Source organism: Rhincodon typus, chromosome 1, assembly GCF_021869965.1.
Source record: "Rhincodon typus isolate 14 chromosome 1, sRhiTyp1.1, whole genome shotgun sequence".
In the NCBI taxonomy this organism is placed as follows: Eukaryota; Metazoa; Chordata; class Chondrichthyes; order Orectolobiformes; family Rhincodontidae; genus Rhincodon; species Rhincodon typus.
Window position 1 is genome coordinate 162,572,325 of NC_063332.1, and position 15,817 is coordinate 162,588,141.

At 42.2% G+C, this 15,817-nt stretch overlaps 1 protein-coding gene and 1 long non-coding RNA gene across 2 annotated transcripts in view; both read right to left on the reverse strand.

Annotated features, from left to right (window-relative positions):
* The window catches only part of LOC125483139, a 10,934-nt gene extending 6,177 nt beyond the window's left edge, over positions 1-4,757 (reverse strand). The window contains exon 1 of the long non-coding RNA XR_007262107.1: positions 4,450-4,757. This is a non-coding gene — a long non-coding RNA (uncharacterized LOC125483139). The remainder of the gene's footprint in view (positions 1-4,449) is intronic.
* Positions 1-6,375, reverse strand: part of igfbp7 (insulin-like growth factor binding protein 7) — a 21,658-nt gene extending 15,283 nt beyond the window's left edge. Inside the window, exon 1 of the mRNA XM_020512568.2 lies at positions 5,749-6,375. Within this exon, the coding sequence (XP_020368157.1) occupies positions 5,749-6,172 (424 nt within the window). The 5' untranslated portion in view covers positions 6,173-6,375. The remainder of the gene's footprint in view (positions 1-5,748) is intronic.
* Positions 6,376-15,817: the final 9,442 nt, after the last annotated feature.

The window sequence follows — 15,817 nt, forward strand, 5'->3', positions numbered from 1 at the left end:
TCAGCCTTCCTGCTCCTCTGATGCTGCTTGGCCTGCTGTGTTCATCCAGCTCTACATCTTGTTATGCCAATGTTAATGCAGGATGTTGTTTCTGAGGGTTTTTAGGACAAAAGTGCTTGTACAGTGATTCACACTATAAAAAATTGGAATAGATTCCATTATCATTTGATCAACCCATTGAAACTTTCACTACTGACTCTGCTAAGTTATGCAGGATCAATGGAATGGTTTCTTTATCTAGTTAATTTAAGCATTTGAGTTATAGACAAATAATCATTATGGGCACTTCTTGAATACCTACCAATAGCAAGGAGTAATGGAATGCTTTCTGCTCATTTTTAGTGCTTTCAGCATGAAGACTTGTTTTTTTTAGATATTTTCCACCCTTCTAAAGGTGCAGAATCAATAACATGCCACATTATAACCTCAGGAATTCAAGCTAAGATCCTAAGACTAGATTCATAGATGGGTCTTACATGTTAATCACCTAGCCTACCAATCATCTGGCAGAATTGTGGGTTAGAGCTAAGGATACTCCTGGCCTGAAAGCCACTACTTCTAGCCATGTTAACCCTTGCCCCAATGTCAAGGAAATCATGTTTGGGAATCACATAAAATGACTTTGATATCATTTTAATTAACAGGAGGGAAATACAACACAGATGAATAATTGGAGATAAAGAAAATCATCCTGCATTGTGAGTAGTGTCCCTGCCTCTGGGTTAAAATCCTGCCACCAAACAGGTTGAGTATCGATCTGTATATCCTTGCCAAAGACAGGCAGTAAGAGTAGTAGAGATTCTTGGTTAGCCATGTGTTGGGAAGAAACTGGAGCCTCCATTATTACTGTCCATAGTTCCAGTCTACAACATGCATATAGACTGCTTGAGGGCTAATTGCATCAGTTGGCTGGATACTGGGTGTGGATCAAAATGGTGCCATGGGGTTCAATCCCTATTCTGGCTTAAATGGTTTCAGGACTTTCCTCCTTGCCCTATCTGTAGTGGAGGTTGTGGCACTGTTGGTAAAAGCTGCATTTGTGCAGAGAAGTGAAGAAACATAGGAGATAATGCAATATTTCTTTAAACGTTGGATAAATGAGACTTCCACAAAAAACTTTGTTGATTTATTCAGCAAGTTTGTTAAAGTTTAACTTCAACTTCATTAAAGTTTAAGCGAGGTGCAATGTCCCGGTAGAGTAAGTTATGGCTTGCTAAGCATTGAGTAAGAAAATACTTTCTCTTCAAGTCACTTCTTTCTAAAATATTTTCAGCTGATAGGAATCATATGGTTGAAGTGACCAGCCTCTTAATTTGTTGTATACAATGAAGTGCTTTCAAAAGTAGACATTGCAAAAACAGTTCTGAACTTACACTAACTGGATTATGTCAAATATGTGCACAGTTCCTTACCACAATTAATACAATAGTTACAATTCCACTGGACATAATAAATTAATTCACAGCACAGAAAGAAGCTCTTTGGCCTATCTTGCTGGGCTAGCACAGGTTTTCAAATAGCTTTATCCATTTGTCTCCCTTACCCTTTCCTTCTGCCCTCTTATAGTCTTCCCTTTGAAATGTGCATCAGATTTCTCTTAAGTACGTCTCCACTTCAGTAGCCACTTGTGGAAAAGCATTCCCTGTTTGAGTAAGCCTGTGAGTGAAAAACCTTGTCTAACCTTCACATTAACATTTTTGTGATCATTCTGAGTAATTTCCTAATGATTCACCAATCAATGAAAACAATCTTTCAAGAATTACCCTCCATTTAAAGGGTGTTCTAATTTCCAAATCATCCATAAAAGAACAAATTTGGATTTACACATAATACCATCAGATCTCCCAAAATCTTGACAGCCAACAGATTAATTTTAAAGTGTTGCCACCAACATGAAAACTAATTTGCACACAGAGAGTAAAGTGCATGGAGAATCTGTTTTTTGTTTAGGATGTAATGTCAGGTAGGACAATTCACTGATGTTCAAAAATGTTCTAACGGATCTTTTATGACAGCCTGTCTCATCCAAAAGATGATTATAATAAATCCAGTTAAATTGCAACTTTATCATACTAATTGTGGTAAAGAACCTTGCACATACTTGACATGATTCAGTTAGTGCAAGTTCAAAGCTGTACGTGCAAAATCTACTTTTGAACTAATTCATTGCAGGCAACCACATTAGGGGCTGAATTATACAGTGAGGAATTGAGGATTTACAGTCTTAGAGGTCAATAGGTCAGAAACAAGCCCTTCAGCCCATTGAATCAGTGCCTGCCAAAAACAGCCACCTAATTCTAATCCAGTTTTTTTTCAGAACATGGCCCATAACCTTGTATGCCTTGGCACCACAAGTGCACATCAAAATACTTCATAAATATTCTGAGGGTTTCTACCTCTACCAGCTGTTACAGGCAGTGTGTTCCAGATTTCCACCCTCTGGATGGATCTTTTTTAACCCTCACGTTCCCTGTGAAACTCCTGCCCCTGCTTATTGATTCCTCTGACATGGGGAGGAGTTTCTTCCTGTCTACCCCACTCATAATTTTATGCATCTCAATCATGTGCCCCCTCAGTCTCCTCTGCTTTAAGGATCTAACCTATCACCTTCTGATTCAGAGATGAGTGTAACAAACTGAACTGAAATACAACTTAGGCAACCCTCTCAGTCTCCTGTGCTATATCAAAAAAGCAATGTTTTAAAGGTTTTCTCTATAACTTTGATTGCAGTGAAATAATTTTGATACAGATTTACTTTTTCCACAGCTTGACTATCTTTCCTTTAACCAGGTGCAATGAATTGCAGAGAACCCGCCGATTGCAAACCAACATTACGTTTATTGTTTTGCTTTTATTTTATACTGTTATATGTAAAACCTGGAATTGTTTGACAATTAGCTGCCTTTATCTACATGCAATCTCATCGATAAAGATTCATGTATTTGAAGTGGCAAATCTTTCTGTTCCTCCACTTTAGCATTTAGAGTACACAATTCATTGTTGTTCTTCTTGAAGTGTACAATGTCATATCTCATTAAAATGCATCTGCCAACTATCTGCCCACTCCACTAACTTACCTAAACCTTTCTGCCCTCATCCTCTGAATTTGGCACACCCTATTATTGGTATTGTGTAAAAACGTCTTTATTCTTGTGCACGTGTCCTATCTATTTATATAAAGTGGTCGCAAGGACCTCTTTTAGTAATTTTTCATTTCGTAAACATATAGTTGAAATATACTCGCCCCGAAAGTGATTTAAACCAATATGCTAGAAACGGGCGGAAACTTCTAGACTTGGTAGGAAGGGAGGGTAGGATTGTGTAAAAAAAAGTGTTGGATTAGAAATAGAACGCGAAAATGTTATCAGTGGAGTGAAAGAAAGAGGCTATATAGAACTAAGTTGTACTAGGTTGCAAGTAGTTTCATTTGAGTGCAATTCACATGGACCTGGCAAAAGCAGGGCCAATCTCGTTCAAAGCAAATCCTGTCTGAACCCCACCAGCTCCAACCCGCCCCCAAACTTTTGCATTAGTGGATATTAACCATCGCTCTATAATTGTCTCTAAAATTAACAATAAAATTCTCTTTAAAGACCGCTGGTTAGAACTCAGGAACTGATGCAATTGGCCCAAACGTGCGTTTTCTGTGCAACCCAACTAGGATCCCAGTGTCCATTCAAATCTAAGCAATTGTCCGCTTCCAAAACTCTCTCCAAACTACCACGTTCGCCTTTAGCCCCTTCTCTCTCAGAGCCACTTTCTGTCCCTTTCCTCTGCCTTCTCCAACTCTCCACCACGTTTTCTTTCTTTCTCTCGTTTTCCAACTTAATTTTTCTCTATCTCTACCCTCTCCTCTCACTCCTTCCACGTTCTCTATCCCTTTTTATCTAACTCTCTCCTACTTCGTATATTTATATCTCTCTCACTCACTTCATCCTTTTCCCACTTTATTAGTTTCTACTATTTGTGCCCGCTTCATCTTTTTTTAAAGGCAAGAAGGCATATTTTAAAAGTTATTAAATCTTTACTACCCAGCTACTAATACATTAAAGAGGCGTAATTTTTTTCCTCGACATGATGCTGCTATGATGCTGCTTGGCCTGCTGTGTTCATCCAGCTCTGCACCTTGTTGTCTCGGATTCTCCAGCATCTGCAGTTCCTACTATCCGTATTTTTTTTCCTGTAGGGTCAGGAGGAGCACTCAAGCTGCTCCTGGCTCTAGGCAGTCTCCCACCATTCTCCTACCGCCGTACATCAATGTAACTGGCAAATGGTTCTGTTTTTAATCATTTCAGTTAACCTACAATTGAAATAGCTAGTGAACAGTACAACCTGTGGATAAAGTTTAGTGATAATACCATTGAAAATACCTCCAGCAGGTTACCGCTCTTAAATACATCAAGGGATGTTAACACAAAAGCGATTTTAAAAGGTGTTTTATAATGCTACCTGATTGTGCAGTTTTGTAGATTATTTCAGTAATTTGCAAATAAATTCGGTGAAAACAAGCAAAAAATTTGTTCTGAACGCCAGTGCAACTTGCGAATGGATCACTGACTAGGTCCAGAGCCGAACTCTCGGGCAGAAACTGCGTCAAAGGCGAGAAGGAACCCGTTTGGAGAGCTCAGAGCATCATTATCTGCAGAGAGTATCCTGTATCTCATACTCCAATTTACACCTCGGAAATCAGTGCGAGTGCAATGCGGGGGGCTGTGCCCACATCCAACACTTGCTCTGAATCGACTCACAGCTTGGACCTCCTTTCAATTCCATTGGCGAATTGTAGATGCTAAATACCCTCGGGTTACCTCCTCCTGGGTGGGCAGTAAATCACACTGAACCAGGCAGGCGGGAGGGGAGTGCCAGGGGAGGCCGGAACTGATCCCAGAGCTGGTGGGAGACTGCCTAGGGCCGGGAGCAGCTTGAGTGCTCCTCCTGTCCCTACAGAAAAAAAATTTACGCTTCTTTAAAACCTCCTTTAAAGGTTGCTGCTTTAAACTCATTTAGTGTGAGTTTTCGCACAACCAAGTCTGTAATAAAAGAAAGAATTGCGGATGCTGGAAATCTGAAACACAAACAGAAATCGCTGGAGAAACTCAGCAGGTAAAGCAGCATCTGTAGAGAGAGAGCAGCGTTAACTTCCAGATCTGCTGCGTCTCTAGAAATTTCTTGAGTTCTTTTTGTTTCACTGAATCAATTGTCCAGTTCCTCAGCTCTCTGCAATTTCCCACGTTCATCCCTTTCCTACTTTATTCTCTCTTACCTCTTCTCTCTCACTCCTCCCTCTTCCTCTCACTACTTTCTCTCTCCACCACTTTCTCTCGCTTTCCCACCTAATCCACTCTCTGTCTCCCCTCCTCCCCTCCACTCCTCCCATTTTCTGTATCCTTTTCTCTGACTCTCCTACCTTCTTCTACCTTATTCTCCATCCACCACTTTCCCTCTCATGCCCTTTCCCACTTTATCCTCTGTCTTTCCTCCACTTTCTCACTCTTCCACTTTTATTCTCTTTGTTCCACTTTATCTCTCACTCCTTTACTCACTTTATCTTCCTTCTTTCCACCACTTTCTCATTCCCTTTCCCACTCTGTTCTCTTCCGTTCTCTCCATCACTTTATCTCTCACCCCGTTGCCCACTTTGTTCTCTCTGTCTCACTCCTCACACTCAATCTCTTCCTGCCCCCCCTCTCTCTCTGTCACCCACACACAGACACTTCCCAAGGAGGGTCAATGCTGGAGTTTGCTCACCTTTCTCACAGGCTCCTTTCCGAGTCCTGGTGATGGGTGTCTCTCTCTCCCTCTCTGCCCGTTTCGCTGCGGCTGTCAATGCACAGCCGTCGCTGTAGGTGACACCGTTGCTGCCGCAGACCTGCTCGGAGGCTTTACAGCGGCAGCGCCCGCGGCTCCTGCGCTTGTTGCCGGAGCGCACACACTCAAAGCCCGGGGCACATCGGCCGTACCTGGACTCGCGGCCCCCACAAGGCGCTCCCTGGCCGGCTGCACACACGGAGCAGCAGCGGCACGCATCCCTTAACTCCCCGTAAAGACAGCCCTCGGGGGGCAAAGGTGGACACTTGGTGTGGGCACAGGGAGGGCACTCAATCTTGGACGCCTTCCCCTCCACCCCCAGACTCACCGCCAGGAGCAGCCCAGCCAACGACAGCAAGTTCATCCTGACAAGCACCTTCAGAAAGAACTCAAACCGGGAAGAACCCGGAGCCCCTTATACAGAAAACCAGGCTCCACCCAAACTCTCCCATTGACAGAAATTGAAATCCCATTGAAACAAACCAAACTCATCCAACACAGCCCGACCTCCAATTCACAACATGAAACTCCCACTGCCACAATTCAAGCTGAACCCACTCACCCAGGCTACATTAAACTTGATCTACGTTAAACTAAGTCCAGTTTGTACAAATGAAGTTCAACTTCCATCGGTACAGCCAATCGCGCAGTCTGAAACAAACTAAATTCCAACGCACAAACGCATATTCAACTCCCATACACATCAACTCAAGACAAACTTTCTCAATTATATTGGACTGATGTAGATGATCCTATTAAAGCTAACGTTAATATTTGACTAGTAGTTGACGAAGTGAGACTGAGTTCATTCTGATATGAGACTTGTACATGGCAAGTACCAGACAACAGTGCTGTCAAATTTGTATGAGCTTACAATGATTTATATCTGGCTATTCGTAAAATGATTTAAATTCAGAGCAAATTTTGACCTAATATAAGGCCTGCTTCAGATTCAGTGTGTTAAGAGATAGAGTTGTTCAGTCTAACACCTGACTGATATCAAACTATTGCACACCTGAGCTCTTGAAAGTTTAGTTATGTTACTCTTTCCATCCTTGCTGCCTGACCTCCCTAGAATTTTCAGCGTTTTCTGTTTTCATGTATAGCTTCTGCTATTGCTTCTGTTATATGTTCCCTGACCCCTCCTTGACATTCAATGTATTATCTGTCACTGAATCTCCCACCATTGACCAGCAGCTGGACCAGCCATATGAATATAGTGGCCCTGAGGGCAATTCAGAGGCTGGGTATTCTGTGGATACTAACTCACCTCCTGACTTCCCATCATCAACAAGCACGGTAAAGCGCGACTTCTCTTGCTGCCGCTGAGTGCCGGTGAGAAGCGGACTGGTGGCTAGTGCGATGCAGGCCAGTTGTAGAACTTGGGCCTGGTGCCATGAGCTGAGCTGCTGCTGTTTGGTACTTTTCCGGGACTGTAATGTAAATCTTTACATTTCAATCCTCTTTTGTGTAACAACATTATATTTTTAACTCTGTAAGTTTTGTACCTAGGTACTTGTACCTAAAATGGCACCATTAAACGGCAGCCATTGTAAAAACGTTTCACTGTACTCCTGTACTGGAGTACAAGTGACAATAAAGGATATTCTATTCTATTCTATGTCACAATTCGATTTCATTTGATTTATTATTGCCACATATACCTAAATACAGTTTTTTGCAGTACAGATGGATCGTACCATCCAAAGATTATAGGGTGATTGAACAGAGCAATGAATACAAAGTTATGCTGCAAAGAAGGTGCACAGCTAGCGAGATCAACATCAAGAGGTCCATTCAGAAGTCTAATAATTGCAGGGAAGAAGCTACTGTTGAACTTGTTGGTATGCGTGTTTAAGCTTTTATATCTTCTGCCTGATGGAAGAGGTTGGAAGAGATTATAAACAGGGTGGGAAGGGTTTTTGATGATGTTGGTTGCCTTTCTGAGGCATTGAGAAGTATAGATGGAGTCAATGGATGGGAGGCTGCTCTGCACAATGGACTGGGCTGTGTTCACAGCTTTCTGTAGTTTTTTATGGTCCTGGGCAGAGCAGTTGCCATACCAAGCCGCGATGCATCCAGATAGAATGCTTTCTATGGTGCATCTATTCAAATTGGTGAGAGTCTTTATGGACACGCTGAATTTCCTTAGCCTCCTGAGGAAGAAGAGGTGTTGTTGTGCCTTCTTGATTGTTGCATCAACGTGGGTGGTCCAAGACAGGTTGTCAGTTATTGTCACTCCTAGAAACTTGACTGTCTCAACTATTTCCATTTCAGCTCCATTGATGTAGATAGGGGCACGCTCTCCTTCTTGCTTCCTGAAGTCGAGGATCAGCTCTCTGGTTTTGCTGACATTGAGGGAGAGATCATTATCTTTACATCACTACCAAAGAAAACACATGCAACGTACGTCAATGACCACGGCACGGTGGCTCTGACCTCCATAATTGTGAAGTGCTTTGAGAAATTAGTCATGGCTCATACAATTCAAACAGAGACTGGAGTCTTTGCCACTTGCCTGGTTAAGTGTCCCTTCAACAATACTTACATACCTGATACTATCCTGGATAGTTAATCTTGCTTTATTGATGTCCTGTTCATCATCATATAGACTCACTTCCTTCAATTTAGCCTTTTCCTGTTCAAAATGCAGTAAAATCTGTCCTTTCTGACACCTTACCAACTGGAATGTAACCGGCATTTCTGACAGGTGTAATTTTTTTTTGCAAAGCTGAGTAGTTATTTTGACAGCATCTGTCAGCTCAATTGCTGTAAAATCAGCAGTTTAGCCTTCAGTCTTCAAACCACTCCACATGCTGATAATCACCCTGATCAGAAATATCCAGAACAATAACATTGATCCTGACCACATCTCATTCTTACTTATTAGCATCCTGTAGGAAACTCCCTGTTAATAGGCATCTTTGATTTACTAGCACTATCTGTTCCCTTCGTGTGCCAGATAACACAGATTTTACTGTAGTTACATTCATGAAATTGCTGTTCAGCTGCTTTGTTAAAAATCATCTGCTTCAAGCTTTCTCCTTATACTTGTACACATTGAACTCCATCACTTAATTTATGATACTTTGTAATGTTTTGCTTCTATCCACAGTACTCATTCTCCTTTCTCACAATGTAAACTGCAAGCCTTCAAAATCACAACTATTTCTTAGCCCACGTCTTCAATAAAGATGTTGAAATGTTCTGAAATCAGTGCAGATCTATCTATATATTAAAGTTCTTTTAACCTCTGATGTCCTCTCTTTGAATCACTCCACTATCTTCAGTTCGCCACTTTCTTGCTCTTGGCTTCCCTTCTTCATCTGCTCATGGGTGACCTCCTGATTCTCAGAACTTCTTGCACAACAGTCTGTGGTATGAAACCACAAACAAAGAGAAACAACTGCTGATGATCCAATCCCTATAAGCTAACTGCAATAATACTGGCAGATGTCAAGTGGTCTGAATGCTACTTGATCAAAGCACCAGGATTGCGTAGAACCAGAGTTGGCAACCCTGAATATAAAAAGACTGCATAGTGGGAAAAAGGATAAATGAAATTAATGGCTCATCATTTGCTGTCAAAATAACAATGAGGTGAATAACCTGAGGATATAAGAAATAGGACCAGGAGTCAACCTATTCAATCCCTCAAGCATGCTCCACCCTTCAGTATGATTGTTGGCAGATGTTCTGCCTAGCATCCACTTTCCTGGCTGTCAAACATTTTGTCAACTACTTCCATTTTATAAAACCATGTTGGCTCTGCTTGAACATACTATGATTCTCTAAATGCATTGTTAAGACTGCCGTAAACATGGATTCCAGCATTTGCCCAATTATTGATTTTAAGCTAACAAGGTCTGTACCTATGTATCTTCTTTCTCTTTCTTTTAACATCATAAGACATAGGTGCAGAATTTGGTTATTCAGCCCATCGAGTCTGCTCTCCATTCAATGGGATCATGGATTATTTGATAATCCTCAAATCCACTTTCCTGCCTTTTCTCTATAACCCTTGATTTCTTTACTGATTAAAAACGTTTCTGTCTCAGCCTTGAATATACTTCTTGAATGGAGTTGTTACATTTGCTAACTCCCAATCCATTAGGGTCTGTTCTATATTCTGAGAAATTTTGGAAAATATTAACCAGTGCATCATTATTTTTGAAGCTACCTGTTTTAAAATTCCAGAATTGTCTTATGAGCTAAGGTTAAGCAGGTTTGGATTCTATTCAATGGAGTTTAGAAGAATGAGAGGTGATCTCATTGACATATACAGGTTTCTTTTGAGGCTTATCAGGGTAAAAGCTGAGAGGATGTTTGCTTTCATGGGGGAATCTAGGACCAGAGGGCATAGTCTCAGAATAAAAGGGCATGAATTTAAAACAGAGATGAGGAGGAATTTCTTCTCTCAGAGGGTTGTGAATTTTTCAAACTTCTTGCCACAGAGAGCTGTACAGGCAGAGCCCATGTGTACATTTAAGGCTGAGATAGATAGACTCTTGATCAGTTGGAGAAATCAAGGGTTATGGGGAAAAAGCAGGAAAGTAGATGTGAAGAATGTTGGATCAGCCATGATCCCAATGAAAGGTAGAAGAAGCTGAAGGAGCTGAATAGCCTCATCCTATCCTTTTTTTTATGGTCTAAATTTGATTTGTTTCTGGAGATTTTAAAAATGTAAAATTTCAGCTGTTCCTTATCTTTCCTTTCAGGTTCTTTTGTTGCTTTTCAGTCTAGACCTTTTTTTTTAAAGCTTTTTCTTTCCCTGTTCTTGATTTGATTTTAAATCCACCCACAGTCCAATTCATATTTCTTTCTCAGTCCTTGTACTGTTAATCTCACAATCTTTCAATCTGGTTGCATTAGAAGATATATAGTTGATTGTTCAGTTCAGTAAGGTCACAGATGCCCTGTTCCCTTTGTACGTTTCCAGAAACTTACAACAAAACGGAATTTGAAAACCTAAACACATATAAGCATGTCTAACAAACAAACAAATGCCATTAGATTTCCTGCTATAACAAATTAAAGGCTAGGAAAAACCTAGTATGTTTTCACAAACTCATCTGGAGACGTGCTAATGCTGTGAAACACAGACAATGTGATACGCAGTAAATGTATGAGGTTTGCAGTGTGGTAGGTTCAAGAACAAGCCTTTTGGTGTTCGTAATTGGAGTTTTCCTCTGAATTATCACTGCCAACTGTTAACATACTAACGCAGATTCAACACGATGATACATAATTAAAATTAATGAATTAACTCAATATAGCCAGCAATTGAAGAAAAGTTGCACTAACTTTAGAATGTTTGTTATTACCAAGGTCTGGTAATTTCTTGGAGAGATTCCTGCTCAACTACAGTTACTTTAAAAGGGGTGAAAGAAATTGCAGTATTGAGGGATTTTCCATCTCAATCTTTCAGAATCTAATACTACTATAGGCTAGAGATTAATGCTGGTGATTATCTGTCTTAACTCTTTTTAAAATAATTAAATGTATGCTTTTATGTTAAACGGCAGGACAAGTACATTAAGCATTCCTGTGTTAATATGCTCAAGGAACTCTAGCCGTAAGAAGTTAAATCAGAGCTCATTTGTAATCGCTGTTTATCAGAAGAATGTAAACAGTTTTGTTCTCTTGGATGAATGGGGAATAAAAGAAAGGAGTTATAGTCAATTGAAAAGCTGCATAAGTTATAGGATTGCTTAATGTAATCTGAGTGGCAAATTCTGAAGACTTTAAGATCAACTTAGGGATAAAGATGATAAATATCTAAATGCTAGCATCATACATATATAAAGATATATACATACATGTATAAATAGTTTGGGTTTTAGAGGTTTTCTTCGTGTCTGAAAGGACAATTTTGATTTGAAACATTGACTATTTCTCTCTTCACAGATGCTGCCAGACTTGCGAAGTTTCTCCAGCATTTTCTGTTTTTATTATTTATGCTTAGTTTTTACATCTGTCTGTGACAGCTAAATCAGACCGTTGGCAGTGACTTGGAAGAGATTAAAATTCATTTAAATTTAGTTAAACTTAACTAAACTTAAAGATTATTATGGAGCACAAGCAGCTCTGAAGGTGCAGAGAACAATTTGCAACACAGATTTGGTAATATTCAAGTGAGTGTGCACTGCTCATGTTCTAAGGCAAGGCTTTCTGAAGTGCGGTGTCAGAATATCAAGGAGAGTGGAAAGCTCATATTTTGGGAGGCGGGGATACAGTGAGAGCTCCAAGGCTGACCTTCACTTCCCCTTACTTTAGTAAGCCTTGCCCTCCCATTCCTGCACTCACTGAGGGATAGCGACAGTTTGCAAACTTCGAAACGGGGCCACAGTTGGGAAAAAGTTTGGGAAGCTCTGCAATAATTCATTAGAGACTGCCATCAAAAGTTTTGAGACCCTCTGCGATTGGGAACAGAGTAGCCATGACCTGAAAATAGAAATTAAAAACTAATAGAACTATGGATGCTGTAAATCAGAATCAAAAACAGAAGTTGCTGGAAAAGCTCAGCAGGTCTGTTAGCATCTGTGAAGGGAAATCACAGTTAATGTTTCTTGTCCGGTGACCCTTCCTCAGAACTGACGGTAGCTAGGAAATATCGCTTTATATGCAGAAGATAGGGTAAGGGGAGGGGGTGAGGAGTAAATGATAGGTGGCGGTAGAGCCCAAAGAGGGGGAAGAAGAGTTGGACAGATAAAGAAGTGGATAACAATCTCTGTAGGAGAGTGAATAGCTGTTAATGGAGACTGTTAGTGACTAACAATGTGTATTGGCAGACTATATGATAACAAGACTTGGTGTGTATGTAGGGGGCTGGGACATGGAGAGTTCAGGTCCTAAAATTATTGAACTCAATATTGAATCTGGAAGGCTGCAGGGTCCCCAAGCGGAAAATGAGGTGTTGTTCTTCCAGCTTGTGCTGAGCTTTGCTGGAACGCTGCAGCAGGCCTGAGACAGAGATGTTAGCCAGGGAACAGGGTGGTGTGTTAAACTGGCAGGCGACTGAAAGCTCAGGGTTACTTTTGTTCTACGAAGCGGTCACCCAGCCTACACTTTGTTTCCCCAATGTAGAGGAGACAACATTGTGAGCAGCAAATGCAGTAGACTAGATTGAGTGAAGTGCAGGTGAAGTGCTGCTTCCCACTGGAAGGTATGTTTGGGCCCTTGGATACTGAGGAGGGAGGAGATAAATGGGCAGATGTTACACTTTCGGTGGTTGCAGAGAAAGGTGCCATGGAGCTGTGGAGGGGTGTTGGGAGCAAAGGAAGAGTGGACCACGGTGTCCCACAGGTAATGTTCCCTGTAGAAGGTGGACAAAGGAGGAGAGGGCAGTGTGCATGTGATGGTGGCATCTTGCTGGAGGTGGCAGAAATGGCCCTGATGATCTTCTGGATGTACATGTTGGTGGAATGATAGGTAAGGACAAGGGGAACCCTTTCGCTGTTGCGGGAGGGAAGAGAAGAGGTGAGGGCGGTAGTGCCGGAAATGAGTCAGACCCAGCTGAGAACCCTGTTGACAATAGTGCTGGAGAATCCTCAGTTGAGGAAGAAGGTGTCAAAGTTGGCCTCATCTGAACATGTGCAATGGAGATGGAGGAATTGGGAGAATGGAATGGAGTCTTTATAGGAAGCAGGCTGTGAGGATCTATAGTCCAGGTAGCTTTGGGAGTCGGTAGGTTTATAGTGGATATCAGTGGCCGTTTTATCCCCAGAAATGGAAACAGGGATGTGGGAGGGAATGGAGGAGTCAGAGATAGACCAGGTGAAAGTGAGGGCAGGGTGGAAGTTGGAAGCGAAATCGATGAACTTTTCCAATTCCAGACAAGAGAGGGAAGCAGCACTGATGATATCATCAATATATTGGAGAAAGAGTTGTGGGTGGGGACGGGAATAGGAGTGGAACAAGGAATGTTCCACGTACCCCACAAAGAGACAGGCATAGTTAGGGCCCATGCAGGTCCTTCCTCTTCCTTCTTTCTTTTCTGAGCATTCTCCAACACCATTGTCGACAGTGTTCCCAGCGATTCTGACCCATTCTCCCGCACTTCCACCCTCACCCCCTCTCTTCCCTCCCACAACAGCGATAGGATTCCCCTTGTCCTTACCTACCATCCCACCAGCATCGTCATTCAGAAGATCATCAGCCACCATTTCTGCCACCTCCATTGAGATGCCACCACCAGACATATATTCCCCTTCCATCTATTGTCCACCTTCTGCAGGTACCACTCCCTCTGGGACACCCTGATCCACTCTTCCTCCACTCCCAGGCCCCTCCCTGGGTGACAGCTTTCCAGAACATCTATGTTCTGCCCGCAAAAATGACCCTGAGCTTCCAGTTGCCTGCCACTTTAACACACCACCCTGTTCCCTGGCCAATATCTCTGTCTCAAACATGCTGCAGTGCTCCACAAAGCTCAGTGCAAGCTGGAAGAACAACACTTCATTTTCTGCTTGGGGACATTGCAGCCCTCCAGATTCAATATTGAATTCAATAATTTTAGGGCCTGAACTCTCCCATGTCCTAACCACCAACCCCACACACTAGGCCTTGTTATGACATAATCTGCCAATACACACTACTTATTAACAGTCTCCATTAACAGCTATTCACCCTCCTAGTCAGATTGTTATCCACTCCTTTGTCTGTCCAACTGTTCTTCTTTCTCTTAGGGCTCTATCCCTACCTATCATTTATTCCTTGCCCTCTTCCCCCCACCCTATCTTCTGCATATAAACCAACATTTTCCCAGCTACCATCCGTTCTGAGGAAGGGTCACTGGACCCGAAATGCGATCTCTGATTTCTCTTCACAGGTGCTGCCAGACCTGCTGAGCTTTTCCAGCAACTTCTGTTTTTGTTCCTGGAAATACAAACATTGGCCAAAGTGCCAGTATTCTGGCCCTGTTACCAGTGCTACCTATTTTTGCTAAGGTTTGTTTGGGGAGGTTACTAAGCCTTGTGAGCACTAGCAAACAAGGCTCAGCAGGATCCTTGTTAACATCATTTAAAAGAGACTGATTGGAAATTTCCCAGTTTCCATGCCGCATGGAGGGGATGGGTTGCAGTTTAATTGTCTGGGAGGCAGTCTGCAAGGGCACAACTGATACCCTCGCTAATCCCCCAACTCAACATCTCCCCCAAGTTCCCACTCCCACACCTACAAGCCTGAGTACGTGTGGAGGTAAAGATCATCCTGCAGATTGATTATTGTCACCCTCACTAAACAAACCTCACCAACCTGGCTTCATTTTTTTTTTGACACATTTCAAAAAGAACTTGTGAGAGGGGATTCTTACTTGGAGGTACTTAACCTGTATTGCAGCCTGCTGCCCCTCTCGATTGGCCCTTCAGTTTTATAAGCCCATTCACTATCCTGTATTGAACAGGGAACCAATTCCCAAACCAGTAATGGGGACGACTCTATGGAAATTCCAATGAGTGACTGATTGCTCCTGGGAAGGTATGTGCTTGGTGCAGGAGGGTGTGGTGAGGTGGTGGATGGGGGAGTTGGTGGTAGTTGCTGAGTTAAATGGTGTGGAATGGGAGAGGCCACAGGACCAGAGAAGAGCCCAGGTTCCTGTTTCTTGCCATCAAAAATTAAGATCCAGGCCAGTCGCGATTTATTGGCTGTGTGGCACTTCTAAATGGCCGAGGATGTGAAAGGCACAAAATAAAATGCAGACTGTTTCTTTCTTTACAAGAATTGAAGTGAGCTCTCTGTGCTCAGTGAAACATTGCTTTTAGCTTGGTAACATACATTTAACACAATTGGGGAGATTTTCAATGTGCCGTCTTTTGTTTCACTTGTGGGATATGAGAGACAAGCCATTGAAAGTCATGTGGGGATGTTGTGCAGCCAATTGCTGACTTGAATCAACATTCATGCAGGCTTTCCCAGCATTCCCAGCCATAACCCATGTGGAGGCTGGCACCCAGATTATAATTTTCAAGGAGAAAACATGCCTAGTTCCTGGTAATCCTACTTTCTTCTA